We start from the raw sequence: 7,976 nt of genomic DNA, 5'->3' as shown, positions 1-7,976 counted from the left end.
GGGGGGTTTGGTGACGCACCCCAGGGCTGCACGGAGGGGTCTGGGGGGCACAGGACTGGGGCTGACCCCCACGGGACCCTGTGGGTTTTACCCCAGTTTGGGGGTGTCCGTCAGTCCAGGGAGGATGAGCCCCATCCCACGGGGCACTGCTGCAGGCCCTGGGTGGGGGGCTGAGTGGGATGCAGGACTCTGGGATGCTCCTGTGGGATGCTCCGGGCTCTGCCTCCCCGGTGGGCTCGGTGGCGGTGCCAGGACAGCCCCGGCTGCCCCCCCAGTGTCGCTGCCCTGCCCCTGGCCCCCGCCAGCCCACAGCCTCTGCGCACCCACGGCCCCCCACCCATGACTCCCCCACCCACAGGGTAACGCAGCCCCACAACGGTCCGTTCACCCACGGGTGGCGGATAAACCCCGGGAGGGGGACGGGATGGGACCCCTTGCGGTGCCGCTCTCACGGCGTGGGGACCCCCGGCCCGATCCCGCCCCGGCCGCTGCCCGCCGGGCTGCTGGGGCGACTGCCTCCCACCGTTGGCCACCGAGGGGGGAGCCCGCTTCGCCCCGGGCCCCCCCGCCGCGGAGCCGCGCTCTCGTGGGCCACCTGCCGGCCGCGGGGGGCGAGCGGCCGCGACGGGCCGGGAACGGACCCGGCAGTTCCCCGGCGTCGGGGCGCGGGATGGAGCGTTGCGGGGGTGCGGGGGGTGCGGGGGTGTGAGTGTGCAGGGGCGCGCCTGTGGGTCGGGGGGTGCCTGTGTCCGTGGGTCGGGGGGTGCGTGTGTCCGTCCCGGGGTGCGTCCGTGGGTCGGGAGGTGCGTGTGTCCGTACCGGGACGTGTCGGTGGGTCGGGGGGTGCACATCAGTGTAGGCACGTCTATGGGGCGATGCACACGCGTGTGCCCGTCTATAGGGGTGTGCGACTCCCCGTGCGTGTGCCCGCGCGTGTGCCCGTGTTCCCGCATACCGGGCCGTGCCTACGCGTGCCCGGGACGGCTCCAGCCCCAGCCCCGGACCCCGCCGGCTCCCGGTGCCCCCCGCTTCCCCCCGCCCGGGTCCCGGTGTCGGGGTGCGGGACCCCCCCCCCGCGATCCGGCCGCTCCTGCCCTTATTTGGTCATTTCGTCCCCGTCCAATCAGCGCGGGGGGGCCGGGCCCGTCCCCCCCCCCCCCCCCCCGCCCCTCCCGCCCCGCCCGGTCCCGCCGCCGCTCCCGCGCCCCGCTCCGGTGCCGGCTCCGCGTCCCGCTCCCCGCCATGAGCAGCTCCCAGTTCAACAAGGGCCCGTCCTACGGCCTCTCCGCCGAGGTCAAGAACCGAGTAAGACGGGGACGGGGGGCCCGGTGCCACCGGGAGGGGGCGAGTCGGGGGACGGGGGGTACCGGGGCCATCGGGTGCTGCGGCTCCCGGCGCTCCTGGGGACCCTGGAGAGTCGGGCATCCCGGTGCGGCTGAGGGGTCTCTGTTGCATCCCGGGGGCCTGGAGAACCGGGGAGGGGGGCGGGGGGAGCGGTGCATGGTCCCCGGGCATGTGGAGCTGGAGGGGGCCCGGTGCCTCCCGGGGCGGAGAGTGGAGAAGTCCCGGGTGTGGAGATCGGGGGGTCTCGGCGCCACCGGTGGGAGGAGAGCTGGGGGTCCCGGGGAGCCGGGGGGTCCCGAGAAGACGGGAAGCCGGGGAGTCGCGGGGGGACAGGGGTCCCGGGAGGACAGGGAGCTGGGGGTCCCACCCGGTGTACTGGGGGCTCGGAGGGGCAGGAGGTGCTGGGGCTGACCCCCCCATCTCGGGGTGCCTTGGCTCTGTCCGCGGGGTCCCGGGGAGGTGTTTCTAGGGGACCGGGGCTGGGAGGGGTCCCAGGCACTGGCTGCCTCGTCCACCCCTGCCCAGGTCCGTGCATTGGCTGCTATTGCCCCCCACCCTCGGCAAACCCTGGGGCACCATTCCCATCCGCACCTGGGGCTGGGGGTGATGGCCCCAGCTCCCCATGTCTCCAGACGCTTCTCACCACTGCTCCCCACAGCTCCGTGTCCCCCAGTGGGATGCTCTGACCCAGCCCATGTACCCACGACCCTCACTGGGGACGGGGCTGGTGGCTTCAGTGGAGCACAGGCAGAAGCAGCCCCCAGCCCACGCCTGCCCCTCAGAGCCCAGGACCCCCCGGCTGGGTGCCCCCGGGGCACCTTCGGCCACCCAGGCCTTGTGCACCCGAGCCACCGTGGGGCCGGAAGGGGAAAGGGGAACCGGTGCCTCCGGCCGGGCTCTTCACCCCCCGAGGAAGGAGCTGGGTGCCGCAGGGTGCAGGCAGCTGCCTGCCTGCCAGCACCCTCCTGCCCGGGCAGGTGAAATCTCCCCTCGACCGAAACGCCGAGGACGGGGCTGGGGTGCTTGCGAGCAGCGCTGGGTGCACCCCGTGACTGCGGGTGCCACCTTCCCTGCCTTCACTGTGCCCTTCCAGGGGCTCTGCTGCTGCAGCAGGGGCTCGGCCACCGCAGGCACGGGGGTCCTGCCAGGCCGGGGGGAGCTGGGGGGACGCAGCAAGCCCTTCCCTTGCCCGTGCTCCCTGCGCGACCCAGGGCTGCAATCAGAGCTGGGCTCTGGGGACCGCTGCCGCCCCAGGCGGTGGCACAGGCAGTGGCTGCGGTGTTGGGCTGTGCCTGGCCCTGGGCAAGTAGAGGTTGAGCTGTGGTCGCCCCTGGCCCCAGTGCAGTCAGCTGGTAGCCCTGCGTGGGGACAGGAGTTGCCTGAATGGGGCTGGGGCAGGCAGGAGAAGGGGTCATGGGCTGCCGCTGCCGGGGTTTGGCCACGCGTGGCTGTGGGGATGTGGCAGCTGTGGCCACGCCGGGCTCTCCTTGCCTGGCCTTGCAAGGGATTTGCATTTCATCACCGAGCAGACGGGCCCCTGCTTGCATCTGGGCTGGGCTCCCCAGCGCCGAGCGGGTGGACACGCACCGGAGCCGCGCCACTGCCTGCTCTTGGGCGCTTCAGCTTGATTCAGCAAGACTTAAGCCAGTTTAACTGCCCCGGTGTGTCTGCTGGAGGCTGACATCACCTACTGGGAACCAGTTAAACCAGTGGCAGCCTCCCGGTCCATGCAAGCCCTTGCAAACTGGACTGTGGTGGGATCTGCTCTGGGGTTGGTGCCCTCTGCCCCATCCCGTGCCCTGAGAGCCCCCGGTGCTGGCCGTGGGCTGGGAAGAGGAACTGGCAGAAAATCAGCTGCTGGGACAGTGGGATGCCCTGGCGTCGGGATGTGCGTGGTGTGGTGAGCGTGACCCTGCTGGGCTGGACCGTCCCTGCATCCCGCACCCGTCGAGCTTCCCCTTTGGGGCTGTGGGGCCGCAGCTCAGTGCAGCCCACGGGCATGGTCGGCGTCTCCCCCCCGGGCAGCGGGGCCAGACTGTGCCCATCCCAGTGTCTCTCCGTGGCCGGGATCTGTGAGGACTCACGGCGCTGGCGCATGCCGGGACCAGGAGGAGACGGGATGGGCGAGAGGTCGGTGGCTGCCTTGCGGCCATCCCCAGGTGACGGCTGAGCACAGGAGGGCCCAGGATGGGGCAGCGATGGCACTCAGGGCTCCCAGGCTCTTCCCACCCCAGGCCGAGGTGCCTTTTCCTTCCCTCACGGGCCGGATCCGAGGCGACGCTGCCAGTGACGCCGCCAGTGATGCTGCCGGCCCGGGCAGCTGGTCTCCATTTGGGAGGAGGCAGCCACATTCCTGGCATAGCCGCGGTGACCCAGGAATCTGCAGCGGCGCATTCGGCCCCGCCGGAGGGGAGAGCATCGGGCAGACGGGGACCCCGGGGCTCAGTGCCGGGCTCCCGCAGGCACGGGGGGACAGGGAGGAACGGGCCCTTGAAGGGGGGGGCGATTCTCCGGGCCCCCCGCGGGCAGTTCCTCCTCATCCTGCTGGAGAGGTTCGGAAGCTGCCGTGTGCGAGGGGCACCGTGCTCTGCAGGCTCGCACCGGGTCCAGCTGCGCCAACGCGCTGGCTGATGGCAGCAGCATCGTGCCCGCACTCCCGTTCCCATGGGTGGGGGCACGGGTGGGGGCAGCCCGGCTGCTCTCGCTCCCCGGATCATACATACGGACAGGCTAAAACCAGGCAATGGAGGGGGATGTGAGAGACCGGAGGCGAGGGGGAGGGATGCGTTCCCCTGTGATGGGGTCACGCTGTGGCTCCTGCCACCCCCCGGGGGGTTCCTGTGCATCAGGAAATCATGGCAGAACAAATATCCCGGGGTTCTCCAAGCTACCGGCTGTGCCCATCTCACCCCCCAGCTCTCTGGGGCTGGGGGCAGCTGGGCTGGGGGGTTTGTCCCACCGCCCTGCAGAGGCTGGGGACCAGCCTGGCACTGCCAACGTCCCCAAGGCTTCCTGGGGATGGTGCTCGGGACGGGGCTGCTGTCCCCAGACCTTGCTGCGGGTCTGTGCCCCGGGGGAGTGGAAGCTGTTCCCCATGAGGGGTTTGGGGTGCACGCCGGGGCTGTCCCTGAGCTGTCCCTGAGCTGTCCCCCCCTCCCCAGCTCGCCCAGAAGTATGACCCGCAGAAAGAAGCCGAGCTGCGGACGTGGATCGAGAGCGTCACGGGGCAGCAGATCGGGCCCGATTTCCAGAAGGGACTGAAGGACGGGGTGATCCTCTGCGAGTGAGTCCCGCGGTGCTCCCTCGGCCCCCGGCTCCGCTCGGGTGGGGACGTGGGAGACCGGCCATCCAGGGCCCCCCCCGCCAGCCCTTGGGGTGGGAAGGGTGGGCTGGATCCAGCCACGGGACCCGCCAGAGGTTCTGTCTGTGGTGCTGCTTGGCTGGAGTCGCCCCCAAAGTGCCCGTGTCTGGGGGGAGCCCTGGGGGCCAGCAGGGACCTGGGGGAGGGAATCGCCTCATGCTTGTGGGGGAGACCTGGGCCGGATTTTCCCGAAAAGGGCTCGGGGTTTCTGCCCCGCCGCAGCCCCCGCTCCCCCCTGCCTCCCCCCAGGCTCATGAACAAGCTGCAGCCCAACGCGGTGAGGAAGATCAACCGCTCGGCTCAGAACTGGCACCAGGTAGGTGGGGGCAGCCCTGCTGGCACCGCGGCCGCCAGGGAGCCCCGGCTCCATCCCGGCCTCTCCGCTGCCGCCCACCGGGGACTCACCCCTCTCCCCTTGCCTCCAGCTGGAGAACCTCTCCAACTTCATCAAGGCCATGGCCAGCTACGGCATGAACCCCGTGGACCTCTTCGAAGCCAACGACCTCTTTGAGAGCGGGAACCTGACGCAGGTGCAGGTGTCGCTGCTGGCGCTGGCGGGCATGGTGAGTGCCCGGGGACCATCCGGAGACGCCGTGGCTGCTTGGGAGGGGGCACAGCCAGCCCCACGGGGACCCCACGGCTCCCCCTGCCCAGGGAGAGGGTGGGAGGTCTGGGACCCCCGTCCTTCCTCACCGCCCCTCCCCGGCAGGCCAAGACGAAGGGGATGCAGAGCGGCGTGGACATCGGCGTGAAGTACTCGGAGAAGCAGCAGAGGAACTTCGACGAGGCCAAGATGAAGGCTGGGCAGTGTGTGATCGGGCTGCAGGTGGGCTGCCCCCCGTGTGCTCCCGAGGGGTGGGGTGCTGGGTGAGGGGGGTCCCACTTTAACAAACCCTCAGCACCCACCGTCACGCCTCCAAGCACGGCTGGGGGGGACCCAAGGCTGGAGATGCCCCAAGTGTCCTTGGAATCTGGGACCGTCTCAGCTCCGTGTCTGGCACGCAATGGCTTGCACAGCGTCTGGCTGGGGGGCCGGGGAGCACTGGCTGTGCCCCCCCAGGCCATGGGGATGGGGTGGGAGGAGAATGGAGCAGTGCTCAGTCTCACCGGACCCCCTTGTCAGATGGGCACGAACAAGTGTGCCAGCCAGTCGGGCATGACGGCCTACGGCACCAGGAGGCACCTCTACGACCCCAAGAACCAGATCCTGCCACCCATGGACCACTCCACCATCAGCCTCCAGATGGGTACCAACAAGTGTGCCAGCCAGGTGAGCCACCGCGGCCACGGCGGGGAGGGACGGTGGGGGGAACCGCGGCTGAGCCCTGCTCCATCCTGTCCTTCCAGGTGGGCATGACGGCTCCCGGCACCAGGAGACACATCTACGACGCCAAGATGGGGACGGAGAAGTGCGACAACTCCTCCATGTCGCTGCAGATGGGCTCCAACCAGGGCGCCAACCAGAGCGGCCAGGTCTTCGGCTTGGGCCGTCAGATCTACGACCCCAAGTACTGCCCGCAGGGTAGCCAGGGCGAGGTGGCCAACGCCGCCTGTGACCAGAGCGGGGACCCCCCTGGGTACCACTACTACCGCGAGGAGGAGGAGAGCTACTGAGCGGGACGTTGCCCAGCCCCGTCTCGCACCATCTCATGTACAGACCCCCCCCCCCCCCGCCAGCGACATTCCAGCCTCTACTTTCGTCATTCCTTCTTTTTAAACTCTTTTATTTTTTTTTTTGTTTTAAACGAATCTATTTTTCTGAGCGAGGAAATAAAAACCCCGTTTCTAGAGAAGAGAGCGGCTGTTTCCCGCAGCCCGTGGGCAGCCCCGGGGCCCCAGCGCAGCCCCGGTGTTTGCAGCGGGAAGGCGGCGGATGCTCCAGCGCCGAGGAGGGGACGGTGTCTCCTCTCACGCAGCCAAGAAGACGCGTTCCCACCCTGCACCCACTGCGCCCAGATCTCTCAGCAAGGAAAGGGGGCAGCCCCCCACGCTGCCCCCGGTGCCGCTTCTCCCTGTGCTGGCAGGACACGGCTCGGCAGAGGGTGGCTCGGGGTGGCAGGACACGGGGGGAGCACGGCCAGGAGAGCCCCCCAGGCGTGTGGGGGACCAGGATGCTGCGGGGCTGAGGGGACGGGGATGCGTGTGTGCGTGCGGGCGGGCGCAGCAGCCTTGTGATTTCTAGGACTGAAGCTGGAAATGCCTTTTTTGCAGAACTCGTAGGGACCAGGGTCCATAGGGACCGAGGCCGCAGGGCTGGGCTGGCACCCGGCACCCCCGGCACCTCTCGGAAAGCCACAGTGCCCCGGAGGCCTGGCGGATCCCAGCCCAGGCTGGCTCCCACGGCCACGTCCTCCCCGCAGGGCGATGCCCGAGCGCAGGCAGCTGCCGGGGGTGTCGGTGCACGGCGCAGCCCCTTGCTGCACCCCTCGGTTTCTTCGCCTCCCGTGGGGTTTGTAACGCAGATGCTCTTCCAGTGAAACCTTTTTTTTTTTTTTTAAAAAAAAAAAAAAGAAAAAAAAGCAGCTTTCTGGTTTCTGGTGCAGGCTCCTTGTGTCAGGGCTCGGGGCGGGGGGTGCTGTGTCACCCTCGGGGGGTGTGTGGGGGCTGCCCCATCCTGTGGGAGACCCCGTGGGCAACCAAAAGCATCCCGAGGGCCAGCGCGGTGCTGCCGGTTGCGCCGTGACTCAGCGGTGGCTGCCTCGGGGACCCTCCCGGGGGCCATCGCTGCCACTGCGGGGCTCGGGGACCTGCTGGGGAAGGGTCTGTCCCTCGGGAGCCGGCGGTGGGGGGGGGGGGGTCTCTCCCTGCCCGCCCCTTCGGCGGGTGGCCCCGGGGCTCGCCCAACCCACGGCGGGGGCTCAAGCCGAACCGGGCCGGGCGCTCTGCTCCCCGAGGGCGCCCGCCCCCAGGGCAGGGCGTGGCGGGGTGTGGCGGGGCGTGGCAGGAAGGGCGTGGCAGGGCGTGGCAGGGCGGGGCGGCGAGGGCGTGGCAGGGCGGGGGTGGGGATGGGGATGGGGATGGGGACGCTCCAGCCCCTCTCACCTCCCATCACCTCCCATCACCTCCCATCACCTCCCATCACCTCCCATCACCTCCCATCACCTCCCATCACCTCCCATCACCTCCCATCACCTCCCATCACCCACCTCCCATCACCCCCCCCCCCCCCATACACACCCCCCACACACACACACACGCCCCGCACGGTCCCTTTAAGGGCCGTTTCCCATGACGTCACGCCCGCGGTTACTTTGTAGCGCGGGCAGGGGCG

General features: G+C 69.9%; 1 protein-coding gene across 1 annotated transcript; it reads left to right on the top strand.

Moving 5' to 3' along the window:
• Positions 1-1,188: 1,188 nt before the first annotated feature.
• CNN2 (calponin 2) lies at positions 1,189-7,204 on the top strand. Its single transcript, XM_074565510.1, has 7 exons — positions 1,189-1,305; positions 4,506-4,627; positions 4,955-5,021; positions 5,131-5,268; positions 5,415-5,531; positions 5,829-5,975; positions 6,053-7,204. The coding sequence occupies exons 1-7, from the start codon at positions 1,243-1,245 to the stop codon at positions 6,317-6,319; spliced, it is 921 nt and encodes a 306-aa protein (XP_074421611.1). The 5' UTR covers positions 1,189-1,242; the 3' UTR covers positions 6,320-7,204.
• The last annotated feature ends 772 nt before the right edge of the window (positions 7,205-7,976 follow it).

Source organism: Larus michahellis, chromosome 23, assembly GCF_964199755.1.
Source record: "Larus michahellis chromosome 23, bLarMic1.1, whole genome shotgun sequence".
In the NCBI taxonomy this organism is placed as follows: Eukaryota; Metazoa; Chordata; class Aves; order Charadriiformes; family Laridae; genus Larus; species Larus michahellis.
Note: the sequence above shows the minus strand (reverse complement) of the source record. Positions and strands in the feature narration are given on the sequence as shown.